Source organism: Mesoplodon bidens (genome assembly GCF_964165515.1).
Source record: "Mesoplodon bidens genome assembly, chromosome: 14".
NCBI lineage: Eukaryota > Metazoa > Chordata > Mammalia > Artiodactyla > Ziphiidae > Mesoplodon > Mesoplodon bidens.
In genome coordinates this window covers 53,937,306-53,959,500 of record NC_138170.1, presented here as the reverse complement: position 1 = coordinate 53,959,500, position 22,195 = coordinate 53,937,306, and the positions used below count along the sequence as shown (strand labels likewise).

The window sequence follows — 22,195 nt, the reverse complement described above, 5'->3', positions numbered from 1 at the left end:
GATCCATATAACAAAAGCCAGAGAGATCTGTCAACAGGGCAAATATTCTTTTCCTTACTTTATAGATGAAGAAATCAGAGGCTGAGGACAGTAGTTTTCGTACAATCTCATTGCCAATAAACAGAATGGATGTAAGTAGAACTAAGACCTCGTGTCATAGATTATTGCTATTTCTCCATTCTACATGCCTCCTATGATCTATTTCAGGCCGAAAATGTTCAATCCCTCTCTCCATCCCTACTACAGCAAATCTGCTTTCTAGGTATCCATAATTTGACCTCCATCTATCCAAATGTATGATATTGCCTAGTAACTCTACCACCAGCACCACCACCACAACAATCAGGCTGGCTCATTTACTCACCTAACAATATGCCATGCTGGTTCTAGCCTCTGAACACTTACTCATACTTTCTCCTCCTATCTACTTAAACCTTACTCATGCATTAGCACAAATTCCACCTCCTCCAATAAGCCCTCCCAGCCTTTCTTTGTTGCTTTCTCTCTGCTATGCCTACAGAATTTGTAAATTTCACCCAAATTTTGACAATTACACTGGCTCATCTTGTTCAAGTGTCTTGGTCTCACTCTCCAGGCTGATATTCAGCTCACACACATCCACATAGACAGTGATCTTGGGTGCTTACAGCCAGTGTCTATTCTGACCAGTCAGTGCCCATGATGTACCATTTGTTAAATATTTTGAATTTCATCCCTGCTTATTTCCCCAACTAAACCATATGCTCTTTGAGAACAGGAACCTTGTCTCATAAAGAAGTATTATATCCTCCAAGCCAAGCACAGTACTAAGCACACAGCTAGTGTTCAATATATATATTTGTTAATTGATTTGAAGGGAGGGAAGTGTGTTGTTTTGTGAGAAAAAAATATTCTTAAGTCATGTCTACACTGAAAAGAAAGAGCTGCAAAGACAACAAAATATTTTCAAGATCAGCAGTTTAATGTCAAGGACATTTTTTAATGTATCATTTAAAGATATTCTGTACAGCCCATAACTGCCAAAATGTTTTATAAATGTTTTACCAGGAGTGTGAAAAAAATGCTTCAAAAATATTCAAGGAGTAGGTGTCTTAACGGCCCAAAATAAAATGTTTGCTAAGGCTACAAGGCTGGCAGAACTCTGCTTCATTTCAAAAAGTTTCCAGGCAATGGAAATGTTTTCCTGGAAAATACTACCTTTTATTTAGAGAACACTTGCCATGAACACTTAGTCATTAAGTAATTTAAGGTTTCCTCACAAGCTCTTTGGAGGAAATCTATTATATGAATGAATGAAATTATCAGCACCTATAATGTCAAAAAAAAAAAAACATTTGGCTAAATGTACGAAATCTACTTAAGTATTTTTCCAAGTAAGGGGGAAAAGTCCTTTATATTTTTTGGTCTATTTACTGTTCTTTTAAATTTTCTATAAGATAAAATTACGAAGAAAAACACAAAATCCTTAAGTGTTCCTCTGTCTGTAATATACACAAATCCAAAAAACTGGAGGGCTTATTTTATTCCACAAGCCAAGTAATTTTCAAACAGACAAAACAGTCATTTCATTCAATGAAAATAAATGGTAACTTCAAATCTATTTTTAGCAAAATCTTTGAGTTTGTGTCAAATCACCTTTCAATGAGAGAGCGACTCGGTTTGGACATTTCACTCCATCATCTGCAGTAAATCATACAATGAAACCTAAGAAAACAATTTCTTCCAAGAGTTTTGAAGCCAACTAAGTCCTATTCTTTTAAACATCAAAAGACACAACTAAATTCTACTTCGAGCACATGGTTTGTACATTTAATCTTTTTAAAATTAAAGGGATATTTGCTTTGTTTTACCTGTTTAGGATTTCGGTGAGTTTCACAAAGCCAGTGTAAGCCAGTTCAAATGCTCCTCTGTGCCTGGACTGTAAAAGGTGCTGTTTAAAGTAATCTCCTATTTCTTTTACCTTCAAAACAAAATCAAAAATAAATATGCCATTTATGTTTACACTGACAGATGTATTTATGTCAGTAACATCATTTAGAACTCAGGTCTCGATGCCCATCCATTTAGCACCTATTATGTAACAGGTAATATTTTAGCACCTATTATGTAACAGGTAATACTAGCGCAATTAATTCTCACAATAATTCCACGAAAAAAGCACTATTATTATCTCCACTCTACAACTGGGAAAAATGAGGCCCAGAAAGGGTAAGTAACTTATTCAAGGTCACACAGCAAGCAGGTGGTAGAACTAGTACGTAAATCCAGGCAATCTGGCTCCAGAGTTGGCCATCTTTAACTGCTAGGCTAGAACTGCCTCCCTATGCCAGCTTCACAAATCTTGCTGTGTTCTCTTTGTTAGCTCATATCATTCAACACCAACAGCAAATCACACAAGGTGACAACCCTTACACACCTAGGCCTACGTGAAATAATTACCTTTTAGTCCCCACTTCAAAAAAATTTTTTTTCTATTATGGTTAAAATATACATAACATAAAATTTACCATTTTAACCATTTTTAAGTGTACAGTTCAGTGGCATTCAGTATATTCACTTTACTGGGTAAACACCATCCATCTACAGAATTTTTTTCATCTTCCCAAACTGAAACTCCAACCCATTAAACAATACTTCCCAATAATTACCTTTTAGAGATATACAAATATTAATGGCCACACAAGATTTAGTGCAAAGGGCCTCCTGAAAATTGACAGGCTTCATTTTGAGTCAGAACCATGGAGTTTTCCAGAATGCTACCCAATCGCTTTCATACATGCTGCTTTTCTCCATGCAAGTTTAAACAAATAACAAATATGACAATCTACTTTAAAGAAGACATGACTGCAATTAGTTGCTGATGAAGTTTTGTATAACATTAACTCTTAAAGTGGTTGGGTTGATTCTACATTTATACCATAAGATTTGGTAGCTGATAAGCTTTAGAGAATCCAGATTTTGTATAAAACTCAGGACCAAAGCTACAACTGGCTCTCTCTTGATCCAGGTCTCCCCAGCAGGTCACAGAATGGTGAAAAAGCAAGCTAACCCAAGACAGCTCACATAGGCTTATCTAGAAACAACTTCTACCTCAGCACAGTGACTGGTATTCTGCACACATCAGAGATGATAAACAGTAGAAAGAGTAGTTAAACATGTAACCATGGGCAACTGCTTCAGTCTCATCTATAAACTGGGAATAATAATAGCACTTGCCTCACAGATTGTGTATTAAAATGAGTTAATAAATCTAAAAGCTCAGCACAGGCCCTTAACTTATAAACCAATTCAGTTCAATGTGACCTCTGTCTGGATTTCCAAATAGAAGAAAGCTAAAGGCATACTCTAAACTCAAAATATATATGATTATAGAAAGATGGGTGATACATTTAGAGAAATAAGAATCAGATATGAGATCAAGAAAGAACCAGAAAAGCAGGATATAACAGAAGTTTTAAAATTCTAACAATTTAATATCCCCAAAGAGTGCCATGTCATGTTCTTCAGCTAAAGTTTTCAGGTAAAGATCTGATGATATCCTTAATTTTTAATATTTTTTACAAGCTACATACTACTAGTCGTCAAAAGTCAAGAGTCAGGGTAAGCCTTATCATTTTACCTTCAATACGTAATTTCAGAGTATATTTTGAACAGAATTATCAAGCACAAAATCTGAATTTAACCCCCAAGACATACCTGAAGCTCAATAACGCTACAAAACAGGACCAGAAGAAACATCAGTTAACTAACTTGTTATGACCATCATTTCTATTATTAGAGAAACCAAAGAAGATTTCTAAAAAGGTGTACTAAGGCACAAAAAATAAAAACAGGAAGTCATAGAGATGGGGTCTCTCTAACATCCTTAATCTTTTTTTAATGTTACAGATATTAAAACATACTTCAGGAAAACAGAAATGTTACTGGTAAAGTGCTTCTCTGTGGACTTACAATCTAGTTCTTAAACAAAGATCAGATTTTCATTGCTTCCTTTACCTTAACTCTCTTCAAAGGGGCTTAAGTCAAAAAGCATATAATAATATCAAAGACCTCAGAGGTGAATGAGACCAGTGGATGGTCTCTCTTCTGAAGGGTAGACCTCAACCCTAGATAATCCTGGCCTCAGAAAACAGAATGAGATTCTAAAGACAGAAGTGAGAGGTAGACCATTTTTTCTCATTTCATTTTGCACTTAATTTCCCAACAAACCCACCTAGGTAACACCCAGGCTTAATACAAATTTTTCCCTTTGAAGAGAGTATATTTCTATTAATCAGACAGTAAGTACTTTTTTAGCACCCTGTCAAATGCTTAGCAGCTTAGCGCTGGGTAGACAAAGAACAAAACAAGATGTTTGTCCTCCAAAGGCTTTCAGAGAAAACCAATATGCTGGATGGTACCCATCAGAAGCTTAACAGCAGAGCTTAACAGCACTAAGAAATGACAGCTCTTTTTGCATTGAAATGAATTAGAAAAAGCTTCATGGCCAGACCTTAAACAGGATATACATGAGTGAACCAATACAGAAAAGGGTAATTACCATGAGAAGAAGCTGGCATACTAGAATAAATGAACAAACATTTATTAAGTAGCTGCTACCTGTCAGACACTTCACTGGGTCTTTTTACATGAATGAACACAGACTATACAGGAGAGTGATAGCAGACCTGGCTGAATGGCCTCAAGATTTCACGCTAGAAAATAGTGGAAGAAGACAGGGTTGCAAGGTAAGGATGTACCCTATCACAGTGGGTGGGAGGAGTCAACAGGGCAATGTGGTCCATGAGCAGCTGGACAGGGAACAGGGGCCATGCTGACACTCTCCCCTTGGATGATCAGACTATAGGGAACATATTTAACCCTGTAGAAACTTATGACAACAGTAGAATCAGAAAAAGAATTTCAAAATTTTATTTAAAAAATGAAAAACTACTCTGAAAATTCAACTCGATTGCCTTTCAATCTATCTATTAGATACCTAGCTCCTATTTAAAGTTCATAAAAACTTTTCTTTTAACATGGATGATGTCTTTACAAAATATTTTCTTAATGAATAATATATATCTCAGAATTTCTGAAAGGCAATTAAAGTAAATATGAAAAAAAAGGGCACTGATTTCTATTCTTCAAATGAAATTCTAACCACTATCTTTTTAAGTTTAGTGTATCCTGGTTCTAACCTTCCATAAAACCTACTTCTATAGGCAAATTAACATGCTTTATGGATTTACAGGGTCTAAATTTCCACAGGGGAGGACAGCTACGTGCTATGTCTCTAGGCACCTATAATTCACCAACAGACTAAACAGGGGAGCTAAATGCTCACCTAGAGCATAAAACCCACAAAGGGCAAATGTAAATATATTTTTTGTTTGTCCTTTATCTAGATAGTAGAGAGAAATACAGTAGAAAAATCAAAGCTAATTACCCTCATTATAAGTTAGCAAGCCCCCAAAGATTCAAGTATACAGGTGGGACACTTCTACAAAGAGCATGTGCATTGGTTAAGATCTGGGATTCTGGAGCCAAGACGGCTGAGTTCAAGAGCCCTACTCAGCCTCCTTACCAATACAAGCTAATTACATAAGTAACAGAGTTCTCTCATCTGTGAAATGGGGATAAAACTAGAACCTACTTCACAGGATTATTCTGAGAAATAAATGAGATTATGCAAATAAGCATTTAGCAGAGTACCTGGCAGAGTGTAGCAATCAATATTGCTAAATGTCAATTTTTGTTTTCATTTTGTGTCATCAAGTAGTGAGACTTAATCCCTAAACCTTAATTTAAATTTTACTTTAAGACACAGCCACAACCTTAGGAATGTCAACAGGAGTTTCTAATTCCACTTTGGTTAAATGGAATAGTTTATAAAAGTTTACACTACAGTAAGATAATTAACATTTTAAACTGGACATTCTCTACTATAGTGATTTCTTACTAACACTTGGGATTTCGTGCAAGCCCAAACATTGTCCTCCTACATAATAACAAAGATGATGGTTTCCTGGTATTCAGACGTCTTCCCACCAGAACGTTTATTCTTTGTTTTCTGGAAAATCCTTAACCATGTGACATTTTAACAGTTGCCCTTTAGTCTGACTTTTTGAAATGAATTCGTCTTGTATCCCCTATTACATTTCCAAGCCCTTTGAGCTCAGAGAACCACATATTCTATTTCTTAATATTCCCACAACACCCTTGTAGTAAGGCAGTCAATAAATAGTTGACTAAATGATGTAATTACATGCTCAACTTCACTTCACAGCTTAAAAATGGTAACCTGCACTCAGCACGGTTCAATGAATACTTACTCATAGTTTCTAAAAAATAAACTTTGGTAAAAGAAAATACAAAAGGTAATTTCTTTAAGACTGACAAATGCTAATAAACATACATCCCACTTATAGTTCATTAACAAAAATCTAAAACAGTAACAAAAGGTACTGAGGGTACATATAAACCCAGTTAGCCATGTACATCAGGAAAATTACAATAGAATCTAAAGTAGGAGTTTTTTAAATTGCTCATTTCTAATGGTTGGTAATTATTCTTAATCATGTGATTTCTGTGGCAGTAATTCCTAGGAAGCGGAAAGCAGATACATTAAAAAAAAAAATCTACCCAAAAGCTTCTTTTTAGGAATATTAGGGGAAATATATAAACATATGAACTGATAGCCCAGGTGGAGGAAGTTTAGAACAATCAGTAGGTACTGGGTATCCCATATCCCATGGAAAGAGGACCAACAATGTATCAAGCAAAAGCTCTGCATCAGCAAAGCGCCCAGCTTGAAACCCAGACACACACCAGTCAGGAAGTTTGTGAGATAAGGTTGCATGCACTGCTCACTCTTTAAGGGTCTCGACTTACATCCCTCAAAGCTGGTTTTATCTCTGCCTCTTGGACAGGGACATTATGAAAGAACCTTTCATAATGTGATTACAGCGCAGGAGAAGGGTCAGACATGCCTCTGAACGAACACATTTTCTTCTTGATGAAGTCGCAGAGGACACACTCCTTCACAAGCAATCATCTAAGGGAATGGATCATTTGCTATATAAAGTTCAGTAGCAAGTTGCCTTACTGTCCTGTTGCTTGCAAAAATCTGGTTGGCTATGGGAAGCTGGGAAAATTAAATTTAAAGAAAAATTAAATGAGCCATTCAGAACAAAGGCAGCACTGTGTCATGTCGGAATACAGGCTGGGAAGCAGAAGAATCAGGTTCCTGTCCCAGAGCTGCCACAAACCAGCTTTGTGATCTTGGGCAAACCAGGTAACATCCAAGGGCTTCAGTCTCCCCTTGTGCAAGAGAGCTGGATAATATCATCTCTGTGAGCCTCCCAGCTCGAACAGTATGTGAATACAGCACTGAATACTCAGAATTATAAGCGAGCACCAGCTCCTCTCCTCGTACAGCAGCAAAAATCCCCAAATTGGAGTCTCACTACCTGCTGGCCTAGTAGAAACTATACTCATGTATGGGGGATTGAAGTTGTCACCCCTTTAACAGAGGGCTGTAAAATCAGGATGGGCTTAAAGGAGCTGAGTTCCATGAGAAGTCCTCTACGTCGTCTAAATGTGAGACCTCAAATATAAATTGGCAGGAGAATCCTATTCCTTTTTCAGTAGTGAAGGGTGAGTGGAGAGCAAGAGAAGCAACAGGCTGAACACCAGTATTTCAGGTTCTGTAGAACAACTTCCTTCATCCACTAAGAGAAAAGGAGATCACAGTTTTTATGATTCTTGGGAATAAGAAATCCAAGTTCCCAATTCTCCCCAACAATGCGGAGCGTTCTGCCCGTAAGTCACTTCACTGCCTCTGCAGGTCTCTTGTGGTCACATTCACCTACACTGCTGACGCTTACATTTGTAGCTTTGCCACAAGGTGCACAGAAGAACTAGTGATGCCAGGGCGGCTATGCCCTTGGAAGGAAGGTAGACCCTAGGCGTGGCCCCGGCACTCCAATGCAGACTGCATTCTTCTCTGTCATTTATATTTTTAACTCTTAAAAGTACTAAGTACATAGGAATATGTTTAGTTTAAAGGAATTTCACGGAACAAAATTATATGTTTAAAAGCAGGAATCCTCTAGTAATGTAATACTCATTTCTTGATATCTTTAGATTTCATTGACTAAATGCCCCTACATTTTTTAAAATGTAAAAAAATTAAATTTTTTTAAGGAGCATTTTAACTTTTTGAGGAAAATGTAGCATGATCAAGACTAAAGTTTTCCACAGAGGGCAGGGTTTCAATGTCAGAACAGTGCTATCCCATACACTCTTGTTCACTCACTCAGTCATTACTTTCTTCTCAAACATATATATGTGGGGTCACCACATGAATGGCGACATGGAGAAATGACTGGACCTTATTAGAATGGAAACGGATATTTTACAGAAAAACAGGATTCTATTTCTTATTCAAGAAAACAGTCGTCAGAAGAGTTCTTTGATTTAGAAGAGCCTCTCTTTGTTATTGTTTTACAAACATCTATTTTATATTAGTTCCCAATTTAAAAAACTTAATTCCCAATTTTAACCTGGATATCCCACAGAACTTCCTAAGATTTGGGTGCCCTGTAAAAGGTGTCAGGGAGAAATGATTTTCACAGGAAGCTTTCAGGTCTTTCTCAGCTATAGTAAAAGTAAAATATGTTTCCCTTAATTTTGTTTTTAAACACTGGCCAGCAAACCTAAAATACTAGATGTTTTAACTTGTCCTTGAAAAGTTGAGAAGTCAAGGGGCTCTAGCCCATATTTACTTCTTAATGAGATGGTGAACATCAGGGAAGTAATCATTAATCATAGCTGGATTCCTCAGCAAAGACGTTGGCACTGGCACTCCAGCCAGTCACCAGTAAGGACTGCAAGTAACTCTAGGACACTAACGCCTGTTTGATTTGGAAGAGCGTAAGGAACGTAATGAAGCCGGCAGTGTTCTGTTCCCCTCTGCCGTTCTGTCTCAGAGCCTTGCAACATCACAAGCCCAGCTGTTAACCAGATGCAAACACATCAGCCACAGAGAGTGTGAGAATAAAAATATTAGCATTATTTCCATGGAACAGGTCACATGGTTATTACAGAAATAATCAGCATTAGCATACTACAATATTTGTTTTGTTCTTAAATGTCATAACACCCTACGGGAGAAACTATCTTTATTTGAAAAAGGTTAAAAATGAAAGTACGTGTTATGTATCTTTGCTGGAAAATGGTGGGAAATGGATTTGTTGAAACCATATGGAAAGGAAGAGGGAATCAATTAAAAACAGAAATCTAATAAATCTAAAATATTCCCAAATGAAATGCTTGTGGTAAGCTAATTTCTTATAAACACTGCACTCAAGTCACTTGAACAGTCCCAGATGGAACTGACTTTGTGGTCTTAAAATAAAAGTCAGCCAAAAAAACCAAAGTAACTACAACTTTATCATCAATGTAGAGGGAAACATGAGATCCATAATCAACCAATATATAAAGAAAAAAAATATATATGTTTTTTTCTTTGCAAAATTTAAGAGGTTTGTGGAGTTTTACTAAATAGACAAGTTCATTTACATTTGAATTTTAAGTTTGTGTGTGTTAAATGGAGAAATAAAAATTCAAATGTTAATATTGAAGTTAAAAGTGAGGTAAAAGCTATCATTATTTATATAACTTAGAAAAATAAAAACATTTCTAAAAATGCCAAAGTTTGGAAATGGATTGCAAGATCCAATTCCTATACTTTAATGAACTTTCTTCAGTTGACATCTGTAAGATTTTATTCAAGAAAAATGTTAAAAAATTTTTTAAGTTATTAAAAAAATTTTTTTAACTTATTTAACTTTTAAATAAAAGTTTGTGATTTATGCTTTGACCAGAAATTATACCAGGTGGAATAAACAGCTACCCTACCTGTTCCACTGTCAATAATCCATCAGGAGATTCTGGCACAGACTGCATGGGTAGAAGCTGGCACAGTGAGCCTAAGAGTAAAGCGACTTCCTTCATGCTTCTCCAACAACATACCAGCACCATCTGAGCAGTTACGTCACATGTTTTTCCTTCTTTACCTTAAAAAGAAAAAAAAAAAACTATTGCAACACTAGACACTTGATTACTCACATCCCAGGTTTCTTAGAACAAGCTTATTCATAATTTCCCCAAGAATAATCTGCTTGAACAAACCAATTTGTCATATGCTATATTTATTCAGGAGAAAATAACTAACATTTGTTGGGCATGTGTTATGGGTAGGAATCACAGTATTTTATTTAATATACTATATTCAAAATAAACTTAAAAATAAAACACAATATTATTCTAAAACCGAAGTCTAACCTTTGCAAGTTAATGAAACAAACTCTTCCTGCTTCTCAGTCATCCATAAAATATGACTATAATAAATACATTTTATTATTTGTTTTGGTGAGGGTGGCTGCGATGTCAGTAAAAGAATAGGATATGACTTTCCTTTCAAAGGAAAATACAAATTCTCTTTCAAAATATATTTAAATTCCATGGTCAATTAGCTATATGAATCCTTACTCTCTTTTTCTAGCTTTAGAAATATTTTAATGCTGACATTAAAAAAAAAATCCAAAAGAAACTATTAAATTTAAAATGTAAGTTAACAAAATAACCTTTTTAACGTAATCCCATTTGTCCTTTAAAAGGCCACTAAACTCAAAGGATAATTGTACATACACTTAAATACATAAAATTGGTCTGAAATGATGTACACTAAAGAGGGATGAAGTAGGATTGAGGAGGAAATAAGGAAATGAAAGAAAACAAAATTAATTTGTTTTTAATTCATATTTATCTCTGTATTATTTGAAACTATTACAAGCATACATTTGTGTTATTTTGTGTAATTAAAAAAAAAAATCATAAAGAGAAATTTTTACAAGACAATATCCCCACCTAGTGGAGAATGTAGAATATGTTATAAATCAATAAGATATTACTGCTTCTGATGACTTTTTACAGCATTATAGAAAATTATAAAAGAACTAATGAGAAAACAAACAGTAAGAATTTGAATTCTGGAGGCCTGGTACAACAGAGCAGCTCACATTTCTCTGAGTCATAAACTTGTTTCCTTTAAAAGGCTGTTTGACTATGAGGACTCTCACAACATCGAACCATAGTGCTGGGAGAAGCAGACTGGTCCCCAAACCCAAGTTCACTGTGCATCGCTGTTCCTACATCACCTGGCTGTCAAGACAGGTTTCAGCACTGAAAGGCTTTTTGCTGAAGCACCTTATACACTGCACTGGTGAACACCATTTTCTGGTAGTCTTATAAACTCATTCCCCAAAATAAATCATTTATAAGCTCAAAAAAGACTTTATTTTCTAGAAGTGTACTACACACATTTGCAGCCTCTGATTTACTATAGAAAAAGAGCATTTTGCACATTTTATTTGTCGCTTAAATACTGACTACAATACTGATTTTATATATACCTTTGATTTCTGCAGAAGTATCAATATTTGGTACACTGGCACTCAAGTCCTCCAAATCAAAGCTATCACATTCTTTCAAAATTTTAGCTCGATTGAAATAATCATTAGTATCTCGGGGCTGAATCTCATTCAAAATCGTCTGCAAGCGGCTTGCTGACTCTGAGGGAGAGAGATGAGATAATGTAAAATCCCAGTTCCACATCACATGAAGACTTCCCTTGGGGGTATTTGCCCTCAAAAATTTTGTAATTTTCAGTACTTGATAATTAGCACTATAAGAAGGGACTCACAGGATGGATAATGTGAAAATTATTTATATAAGGTCTTCATGACACTTGAGTGTACTTTCAAAATATGGTGAATATTTTAAATAGGGTGAAGATCGGACAAAAAAGCACAACAGAAACTGTCCATAGACAAAGGCTGCCATCTCCCTTACATTGCTTTTCTCAGTGTTGTCTAAGAATCTCAAATACAGTGCTCAAATAGATGAAGGAAGAGCAATAAACTTCAATGAATTTTGTTTTAAGAGGTAAGAAATCCCACCACCAACAAAAATAATCTTTTATGGCCCAGGAATATCATGAAAACTCCATATTTGGCTTTGAAATGCATAAGTAATATACTGCTTTCTAAGTTAGATTTCCAGTCCTAATATTATATTAAACTTCATTTTTCTTAGTAAGCACTCGCTGGATTAGGAAATGTAAACTTCACGAATGCAAGACTTTGTTCACTGCTCAACTGCTAGTGCCTAGAACAGAAACTGGGTCATGGCAGAGGTTCAGTAACATGGGCTGAAGGAATTTATGGATGACTAGGTAATAAAGAGCTAGGCAGGCTCTGATTTTGAAAGAAAATAACAACAGGTAATCATCTGAAACCAATTAACAAATCAAAGAATGGGTTATTTACTGTATACCTATTATACACACTTACATTTTAGGTATTATGGGAAATACAAAGACCCAAACTGCTATCATAATGGTTTGGCCAACATCCTATGTTCACTTGTGGTTTCCATGAAATTTTGCCAAAAACAAATTTTGACAGCCATGAGAAAGTAACACTGGCCCAAAAAGAAACCATAGAAAGACTAAGAAAAAAGAGATGGGTAACCAGAATAAAATTTTAACAACCATTTTTGTGGCTTTCAGGGGAGACTTTTTTCAAAGAATTCATAATGCATGGCAGATAACATGGGAAAGACATAAGAAAAATGGAGACAACCAGAGGAAAAAAGAAAAGGCAAAATTAAGGAAAAGTTAGTGGACCATCGACAGTTTTTGAGACTGACAGATATTTTAAAACTTTAATAACAAACAAAATTTTAGCATACTCTGAAGGCCCTACCCACAACTGGTGACAAACATTCAAGATTTCTCATCCAAAATATATTGGTATTGCCTGATCCAAATATTAGCTATCAGACTGGATGTTCTTTATTCCTATGCACTGTTTAAGTAGGAAAACGAAACCAACACATTTTAGTATTTAGACTATCAGCCAAAATAAATCTATAACTGTATCTTAGTATCATGAACCACCACCAACCTTCCAACTCATTTTTAGTGAAGAACAAAACATAACATTTTCTATGCAACCACACATCTCTAGATTAGTTTAATTATCGGCCCAAAGTATTGTATTGTATGATGCAGTGTGTGTTTATGATTTACTCAGTATGTTTTTAATATAAGCCTCTCATTTGCACTCCAAAATGCATTCACCAACTTTATTTCAACACCAAAATATAAATTTACTTCATGATTTTCTAGGTGTTCAAAGGAACGTTCATGTTGGTATATACCTTTAATGGCCAATCCCTTCTGGCCTGTTGTAGTACAGATCCAGTAATCCCCTCACACTGTCCCTCTCCATCCCACCTGGGATCCCCAACCATCAACATCGTCTGCAGCTGACATCCAACCATCAACATCGTCAGGGCTCCTCCTTCTGATGACACTACGTCATTCACCTCACTTCACCTCAGCACACAGGCATTTTATCATCTCACATCAACACAAGAAAAAGGGTGAGCACAATGTAGTAAGATTTTTTGAGAGAAACAGAGAGAGACCACATTCACATAACTTTTATTACAGTATACTGTTATAATTATTCTGTTATTATTGGTTACCATTGTTAATCTCTTACTGTGCCTAATCTATAAATTAACTTTTAACATAAGTATGTATGTATAGGAAAAAACATAGTATGTATAGGGTTTGGTACTATCTGCACTGTCAGGCATCCACTGGGGGTCCTGGATCATACAGCCCTCAGATTAAGAGGGAACTGCTGTATACACATACCACCAAGGGCATTCCAGGCACTGAATTTAGTTCCTATACTTTCAGGAATTGTTCGTTCATTCTAACAACTATTGATAGTGTACCTCCTTCTGCCAGGCACTGTGCTAAGCACAAGGGAGGAAAACAGACAAGATTCCTGTTAAACTGCAACAACTCCATGAAGGAGAATCTATGGGAAGGGGAGAATGCTAAGAGACAAGACTGGCAAGGTAGCAGGAGCAAAACTATTACAGGACCTGGTCACTAACATATTTTAAATAAAAAGGAAGAGGGGGTGGGCAGAGCACAGGGTTAAGTAAAGATTATGTGTAACGTGATAGATTATATGACTAGAAAAGATTACTTTGGATGTGGTAAAAAGGAAATGGAAGGAGATAAGAGTAGATGTGGGGAAACAAGAGAGGATAAAAGCCTACAGTAAGGTAAGAAGATGCAGATAAAAGAAAAAAGAGATTTGAAAGCTATTTAGGGGGCACCACTGAAAGAACGTGGAGACAGGCTAGATATAAGGAGCAAAGGGGAGATGTCAAGCAGCCCTAGGCTCCTGACTTGCATAAACAGGTCTCTGGTAGGGCCATTTGCAAAGATACAAGGGTTGGGAAGGAAAAGACAGATGAAAGTTCATGAGTTCAATTTTGGACATTTTGACTATCTCCTCCATTTTTTTTTTTTTTAATTAAATGGTCTTTGAATGTCCAATGGTCTTTGCCTATTCAGATTTCTAACAAGTTGCCTTCTCTGACTGAATCCCATCAACTGCTCTCTAATTTACACTGCCTGCCAGAATACAACCCTGGTAGGTTGTATTCTGAAATGACATATTATAAAACCCAATTTACTCCAGAGGAGGAAGTACCTTGCTGATCACCTGGCTATTTTTTTTTTTGGTTATTTTTTCATAGTTAAAAATATTACTAAAAAGGCAGAAATATCACTAGTCATAATAATAATTTCTTTTCCCCCTATTTAGCCTCTGTATCTCTCTGAAGAAATGATTAGGGGAAAAAACATAGTAATTCTAGCTTTCTTCATTTACTGACCTGCATCAGTGTCCATGGGGATGAGGCCTTCTGGGGAGGAGCTCTGAATAACTGGAGACACCACGGCGGAAAGCCTGTAGGATGTCACAAGGAGCTTCTCCACCATGGGTCTCCACTCACTCACCAACTGCAGGCTGCTGCAACAAAGACATTAGGGTAATTTACACTAAGAGCAAAAATCACATTTTCAAGATGAAATTAATAGACAAAAGGGGTCAAAAGAATTTGGGTTTCAAAATCGTGCAATCTATGAAATACTTAAGACATAAAAATACGTGTATATATGTATTTTATTTTTAATAAATTTATTTATTTATTTATTTATCTTTGGCTGTGTTGGGTCTTTGCTGCTGTACATGGGCTTTCTCTAGTTGCGGTGAGCGGGGGCTACTCTTCGTTGCAGTGTGCGGGATTCTCATTGCAGTGGCTTCTCTTGTTTCAGAGCACGGGCTCTAGGCGCACAGGCTTCAGTAGTTGTGGCTCGTGGGCTTCAGTCGTTGTGGCTTGCAGGCTCTAGACCACAGGCTCAGTAGTTGTGGCAAACGGGCTCAGTTGCTCCGCAGCATGTGGGATCTTCCCGGACCAGGGTTCGAACCCATGTCCCCTGCATTGGCAGGCAGATTCTTAACCACTGCACCACCAGGGAAGCCCTATATGTACATTTTTAAATCTAATTTTTAATTACCTTTAAGGCAATACATTCCTTTCCCAGGACACATTCCAATAAGAGTTTAAAGCTCAGAAGTGAGTACTGAGGAAAGAGCGTGGGGTGGGGATATACTTACTTTAGAGCTAGCTTCCGAAAAGCTCCTGTTATACAGTGGACCCGCCCATACATTGGAAACGATGCTGCTGCCTGAAGCAGAGAATTTTCAGCCCGAGATACTTCTTCCTCAAGATTTTCCAATAAGCATTTGATAACTAGAAAAAGCAAAAAAAAAAAGCAAAACCCACCAAAATAACACCAGTTTAAAAACACATTTACAAATTTGTGCACAGCAGAACAGTTCCCACAAAAGCACCCAACTCAGTTGAACTTTATACTAGAGGTTTTTGAATGAAAAAAGAGATCTTCCAAGGTTATCCAGCCTGTTCTCCATTTCCAGTTAAGGTAGTACTGTGTCTTTGCCCTAACTTCCTTCCATTTACAGCATTCATTCTGGATCATTTCTCCTAGACATCCTCTATCTGGGTTAACAAACCCCAGGCCCATGTGCCATGTGCTATTTGGACAGATTTTAAAAAACAATGGCTTTACTGATATATTACTCATATACCATACAATTTATACACTTAAAGTGTACAAGTCAAGGATTTTTAGGATATTCACAGCTATGTGCAACCACCACCACAGTCAATTTTAGAACATTCTCATCATCCCCCCCTCAAAAAAGCCTCACCCATTATCAGTCACTCCCCTTCCTGCACCTCTCACCTTCTCCAGTCCTAGGCAACCACTTAAGCATTTTCTGCCTATTCTGGACATACCATATAAACAGAATCATATAATATGTGGCTTCTTTCAAAGTTCATCCATGTTGTAGCATGTATTAATATTTCATTACTTTTAACAGCTCAGTAACAGTCCATTGTATGGATATACCATATTTTTTAATCCATTTATCAGATGATGGACATGTGAGTTGCTTCCACTTTTTGGCTATTATGAATCATGCTGTTATGAACATTCATGCACAAGTTTTTATCTGGACATAGTTTTCATTTTTCTTAAGTATATGCCCATTATGGACTGAATGTTTGTGTGTCCCTGCCTGTCCCCTTGCAAATTCATGCTGAAACCCTCACCCTCAATGCAAAGAAACTGAGAGGTGGAATCTTAAGGAAGTAATCAAGTTTAGCTGAGGTCATGAGGGTGGGACCCCCATGATGGGATTAGTGTCCTTATAAGAAGAGGAAGACAGACCAGAGCTTACTCTCTCCTCCATGTGAGCACAGACTGAGACGGCTGCTGTTACAAACTAGGAAAAGGGTTCTCACCAGGAACCAAATCTGTTGGCACCTTAATCTTAACCTTCCCAGCCTCCAGAACTGTGAGAAATAAATGCCTGTTGTTTAAGCCACCCACTTTATGGTATCTTGTTATAGCAGCCTGAGCTGATTAAGACAATGCCCAAGAGAGGAACTGTGGAGTCATATGGTAATTATATGTTTAACCTTTCAAGAAACTACCAGATTGTTTTCCAAAGGGGCCAGACCATTTTACATTCCCGTCAACAGTGTATAGGAGGGACTTCCCTAGTGGTCCAGTGGGTAAGAATCTGCACTCCCAATGCAGGGGGGCTGGATTTGATCCCTAGTCGGGGAACTAGATCCCACATGCATGCAGCATATGGTGTGCAACTAAGAGTTCACATGCCGCAACTAAGAAGACTGCACGCCACAACTAAGACCTGGTGCAGCGGAAGGGAGAGAGGGAGAAAGCGAGGGAGGGAGGGAGGGAAGAAGGAAGGAAGGAAAACATAGGGCAGTAATTACATGGTAGGAGGAGGCAGCTAGGAAAAAGAAGAGGCTTCAAAGTTATGGGTGCTGTTGTATTAATACTTCTTAAGCTGAGTGTTATTACCTAGCATGGGGACAAAACTTGTGAAATTTTTATATTATTACTATTTAAATCCTATATATATATATATATATATTTAAATATTCTTTGTATGTTTGAAATATTTCAAAAAGTTTAAAAATGTCTTAAATTTGAAAGCCTTTACATGAAGTATGAACTCCCCAGTTTACCCCAATTGTAGACCTCTTCTTATCATCTTATCGGGGTCTCCTCCTCTGGAATCCAGCCCTGAAGCAATTAGAGTTCGGCACATGTCATGTTCCATGGCACTGTCATATCTCTATCCCCAGCTCTGTGGCCACGTTTCCACCAGAACTATCCATGGCCTCCTAATTTTCTCCCATTATTAGTTCTCTTTTTCGTGGCTTTTTCTACTATCTTGGAGAGAATAACTGTCAACCCTCTTTCAACATCTGACCTCTGTTTTGTTTAGTAAAAATCTCTATCTATCCTTATTTCTAGTACAATTCCAAAATGAAGATTTACTAGAATCAAATTAACTACATGAACCCCCAACAAATATTTGTTTAAAATCATTAGATCTAAACCAACTCAGACCTAGGTTTTGGAACTGACTATATGGGAAGAGTAAAAGGCAAGGGTATGACAGCCAGTTAAAACATAAACCCCAACAGACAAAGGAACTCTGCTCTATTTAGAATTAACAAACATGATTTGGCTATAGTCATAGTAAAATTTCTGTAGAAAAAAGTACACTTTTGGTAGAGAAAGAGGTCTTATTTAAATAAAAGCTCTATTAATGTACATTTGCATATGTACTTATTTAATGTGAATCCTCTGTTTAGAAGCAATATAGTTTAGTAAACTATTTATTTGCAAAGGAGAAATTCATGATATACTTATATGCTGGTAAACTACAAAGCTGGTAAACTCTTAAATAAAAAAAAACACAAAGTAAGTGTTTAACCATTAGATAGCCTAACCATATGAATAGTGAAGCAAGTAAGATACTGGTTGTTTTTTTTTTTTTTTTTTTTTTGCTGTACGCGGGCCTCTCACTGCTGTGGCCTCTCCCGTTGCGGAGCACAGGCTCCGGACACACAGGCTCCGCGGCCATGGCTCGCGGGCCCAGCCGCTCCGCGGCATGTGGGATCTTCCAGGATAGGGGCACGAACCCGTGTCCCCTGCATCGGCAGGCGGACTCTCAACCACTGCGCCACCAGGGAAGCCCCTGGTTTTGATAAATAAGAGCAAAAGGTCATTTACTCAATACGAACCTATTAATGTGTTACTTTCCACCAGAGCAGCAGACTTAGCTCCATCTCCACATGCAACCCGCTGAGTTTTTAAGTAAGCAGACAGGGATGACGGCAGAGCGTTCTGCCAGATTAAGAAGTTCAGTAGGTAGGAAGCTGTTACACAGTCATATGGTTTGGTGCTTGTGCTGAGCTCCAGTGCTGCCTGGAATAAGCCCTGTAGTTTCTCTGAATCCTAGGATAAAGCAGAGACTCAGTCATTATCACTAAAACATTTCTTTAATTTGAAGGAATAACACATATTTAAAGACAGAGCTTGCCACACAACTGACACTCGATATGGACATTAATTCTCTGAATACAGGTTGGAGTTTGTTTTTTTTTAGGCTGTGCCAAGTGGCATGCAGGATCTTAGGTCCCCTGCATTGGGAGTTCAGAGTCTTAACCACTAGACCACCAGGGAAGTCCAGATAAAGCTTTTTTTTTTTAAGTACCTCTTTCTTCAGCAAAAGTATACTTTTTCCTGTAGAAATTCTGCTATGACTATAACCAGATCATCTTCGTTATTTCTACATAGCCCAGAGTTCTTCTGTGTGTCAAGGTTTGTTTTACTGGGAGTCATGCTCCTGCCTTTCTCCCCACCCTCTTCCCATACAACTAGTTCAATGAAGAAAAATACACATACATATGAAAATACAAATTCACCAGGCTGCTCCTGGAAAAGCTCCATGTATATGTGTGAAAAATAAAGTGATAAGATCAACCTCAGAAATTCTGCATTAGAGCTCCCACACCTATATCTCATCTAAACATGCACTCACACAGCCTGTCCTCAAGAAGACAGAACAAAGGGCAGTTCACTGTAATACGCATGGAAATCTACGGGCTGAGGACAGGAGACATGGATCCTAGTCCCAACTCCACAGTTGACAAGTTGCATGTTCACCACGCTGGAACCTAGGGTTTCGTTGCTCAACAATATTGATTCTACTAAGATTATCTCATAACTGTCTAATATAAGGGAAAAAATCATTATCTAGGTATACCAATATTTAATAATATCTTCTAATATCAAATAATAGACTCAAATATCAGCCTATTTCTATTTAAATTCTTTGCTGTTTAATTTTCTATGACCTAAAAAACTGAAAGACAGTGGCTAAAACTCAAATCTAAATAAATATTAGAAAGAATCAATTAAGCATCTCAACCATTTTTTGTAACTGACAGTTAAGTCCCTAAACTAACTAACCAATTAGTAAGAAACAAAAAAAATAGCCTTTGGAATCTAAAAGAGCATCTTTGTTCTATCATCTCAGGTCAATCAAAATATAAAGACCTTGGATATGTAGCTCCACAAGAAAGAAGGGCAAGAGACTAGGTGAGTAGTAAAGTCATATATTAGAAAGATATGCCATCAAAATATGAATATACAGATCCTTAGAGAGATTAGGCTAGCATTCAAAAAATGTTTTCAAGTTAGCTATATTAAAAAAGTTAATTACATATTACATAGGGTATACCCAAAGAAAGACTTTGAAAATATAATACATAACTAATATTTTAAAATCTTGAATTTAAAATCTTGAATCTGGGACCATTTACTAATACACAAGTCAGACCAGATATATAACTAACAGAATCCTATAGCAAGCCATATGTGCTACTAAGCTTCCTGAGTTCTGTAAGTTGTGTCTATATACCAAGCATGTGTTTATCAAATTAGATACACAGAGCCCCACTGAGGGGCCTTCCCAGTTCATGTAAGGACCAGGTCTTTCATATAGGCGCCATAATATATACCTTTCCCCACTCCAGATACTCTCAAAATACTAGCCAGGAATGAGGCATAGTTATACATATGATACGAAGCTACAGTGTGATGAATGGTAAGAGGCAAGGGTTGGTGGAAGGGGAGATAGAGAAAGAGAAAGCATCTTCTTTAAAAACGCTTATAAAGTACAAAAGTTAGCAGCCTAAGCACCAAAGAAGTTTCTGCTCATCAGGGCACCTGAAAGACCACCAGGATAGGTGGACACTAGGGAGCAACTCTCAATGTGAACCCAAGTCAGAAATGTTTGAGATTTTGCAATGCCGTCCAGAAGCAGTGGAAGCAGACACCTTAGGCTCTCTGACATATGCTCCGACAGAATCCCACTGCATCTACAAACTGCCATACCTAAACAGAGCCTAATAGCTAGAGCCCAGACCATGGCTCAGCTCCCACACCTAAAGGCTCCCGTGGCCTGTATACAGCTCCAACAGGGAGCCATAGCAAAGCTCTAGAGCCAGTGACCCGACAGCTGCTGGTGACCTCACTGCCCCAGAATAAGTCTCAAGGGTAGAGCCAAGTACCTGGGCTATGGGGTCTGCTTAAGACCCATCCCCAAGCTTTGCCTTCACCCCTGAGCCCATCTTTGATTCTCACCCCATGGTGGGAAGTGCAAGGCATGAGGAAGAGCATGGGGGCTGGGGCTGGGGTAGAACGCCCAGGGAGAGAAATGCTGTTAACCTCAAGTACTCTGAGTTTCAGTCTCAGTTTAGCTATTACTTGTTGGAAGATCAGAAACATGTTCTCTACCTCATTTACACTAAGCTTCCCAGTCTACTATGCAGGGAGATTATCTAAAAAAAAATCAAGTTACTGTAAGTGATGTGTTTTGATCGAATATTAACATGTCCAAGGGAACTGAGGAGACCACAGTTAACTGAAATCTACCAATAATCTTGTAAACAATATAACCTACTGCCTCCTACACCTCCCTTTTTATCAAAACAATTTTTTTTTAAAAAAAGCAAAGATCACTGATTTGGATTTTGTTTCTCTTACAATATTTCCTCCTTCCCCACTACCCATTCCTACCTTCTCCATTCCACTACCTGCAACAGGAGAGGTATTAATGATAACTGAAACAGAAGATGTAAGAAGGCAGATGCAAAGAGCCTGGACAATCCACAGACTACTTTAACTGCTGCTAAGATAGAAAGTTTTCATGCATACACCACATTTACACTTAGAGAAGAAAAGTCCAAATACCTGAAATTGTACAAATGTTTTTGGTAACTTCATTAGAAGATCAAATGCTAAAATTTTCACTTCTTCAAAAGTGCCAGTTAAACATTCCATTAGCGTTTGGAAACGACCAACATCAATATCATGACTCAGCTGATATACTGTTTGGACTCTACCTAAAAATTAAAAAAAAAAATTTTTTTAAGTTAACAACAGGAAAAGGAAATCAACATTTTGAAGTTATTTGGCCAGATTTATAGAAAATTCGTGTAAGAACTCATACCTTATATTTTACCCACAATAGTGTAAAAAATATTTCCAATAATTTATTTACTAAAATGATAAAATAATAAGTATTACAAATCTACAAATAGGAAATATTTTCAATAACCATTTTTAAAAATTGAAGAATAGTTCACATACAATGAGTTAGTTTCAGGTGTACACCAAAGTGATTCAGATATATATATTTACACACACACACACACATACACACACACACACACACACACACACACTCCTTTTCAGATTCTTTTCCATTATAGGTTATTACAAGATATTGAATATAGT

General features: G+C 37.1%; 1 protein-coding gene across 2 annotated transcripts in view; it reads right to left on the bottom strand.

The window, feature by feature from the left end:
- Positions 1-1,812: 1,812 nt before the first annotated feature.
- Positions 1,813-22,195, bottom strand: part of THADA (THADA armadillo repeat containing) — a 64,952-nt gene continuing 44,569 nt past the window's right edge. The window contains exons 16-22 of one of the 2 annotated variants that reach the window (XM_081253792.1): positions 21,650-21,801; positions 18,634-18,847; positions 15,600-15,735; positions 14,815-14,948; positions 11,460-11,618; positions 9,904-10,061; positions 1,813-1,960 (exon numbers count right to left, since the gene is read on the bottom strand). In XM_081253792.1, the coding sequence (XP_081109918.1) occupies positions 1,847-1,960; positions 9,904-10,061; positions 11,460-11,618; positions 14,815-14,948; positions 15,600-15,735; positions 18,634-18,847; positions 21,650-21,801 (1,067 nt within the window). In that variant the 3' untranslated portion in view covers positions 1,813-1,846. Of the gene's footprint in view, positions 1,961-9,903; positions 10,062-11,459; positions 11,619-14,814; positions 14,952-15,599; positions 15,736-18,633; positions 18,848-21,649; positions 21,802-22,195 lie in introns of both variants that reach the window. The other variant, XM_081253791.1, reaches the window with a different exon arrangement.